General features: G+C 41.1%; 1 protein-coding gene across 2 annotated transcripts in view; it reads left to right on the forward strand.

The window, feature by feature from the left end:
• FAM192A (family with sequence similarity 192 member A) overlaps positions 1-966 on the forward strand; it is a 19,493-nt gene that overhangs the window by 15,995 nt on the left and 2,532 nt on the right. For both annotated transcript variants that reach the window (XM_006031026.3, XM_006031025.3), the window contains one exon: positions 411-475. In XM_006031026.3, coding sequence (XP_006031088.1) covers positions 411-475 — 65 coding nt within the window. The remainder of the gene's footprint in view (positions 1-410; positions 476-966) is intronic.

Raw genomic sequence — 966 nt, forward strand, 5'->3', positions numbered from 1 at the left:
ACACCACATCAGAGTTTCCATTTATGCTGAATTGATTGGGGTTCTTCATATATTCAGGAATTGTCTAAATTTTTACAGAATTATTGCTCTAGGCAGGTGGGGAGCCTTACAGTCAGTGCTGTGTTGCCATGCTTTGATTCTGGCTTTGATTCACAGACCCGAGTTTCTAGTCCCTGACTTGGCAAGGGATAGATATGTAGTGTAGACAATATGCTGGAAGTCTGAATGATCTTCAGCAATCCATTCTGGGACCATACAGCAATCCCTGCCAGGCCCCAATTAACACCAAAGTTAGTACCACAGATCAGTGGGGCTAGTATTCAGTTTAGTTCAAGGCAAATCTGGCTTTATAATTGTGTGGTAATAAAGTGGATGCTGCTGTCTAACCAGACAGTTCTACATTTTTACAGTTCAGAAGGTGGAAATAGCGTGAAGAGATTGAAACTAGATACTGACCACGATGATAAGAATCAAGGTATGTTCTGGCTTTGAAGTGCAGTATGCCAAATGCTCTTTATCTGTGAGTCTCATTGATTTTGCCAGTGTTGCATCTATTAGGAAGTCTCATCTTCAGACTCAAAGAAAAAGAAATGAGCCCAACTGGACTGTGGGGTGTATACAGACCATAATGGTTTTATAGCATGTCAGACTTAACTACAGGTTTCCCTCACTTTATGTGGGTTCTGTATGTGTGAATTCATTCTTATGCGATGAGCTTTTTTATAACAAAAATTTGTTATATGCAAAATAAATTCGCTCTTATGCAATCGGTGTGGTAGAAGCCCATAATCAGTTGCTTTGTGTAGTGCATTGTGGAAGTGACGCACACCAAAATATAGTTGCCTGGGTGGATCAGTGCTCCTCGCTAGTTGTCTGCAACACGTGTTTCTATAGTTGCCAAGATAGCCATCCCCATTATGGCTTCTAAGCATCCTGCTAGCTTATCTCCTACCTCTTTTCCTTGTC

The sequence above is a fragment of the Alligator sinensis genome, unplaced genomic scaffold, assembly GCF_000455745.1.
Source record: "Alligator sinensis unplaced genomic scaffold, ASM45574v1 scaffold1000_1, whole genome shotgun sequence".
Lineage (NCBI taxonomy): Eukaryota > Metazoa > Chordata > Crocodylia > Alligatoridae > Alligator > Alligator sinensis.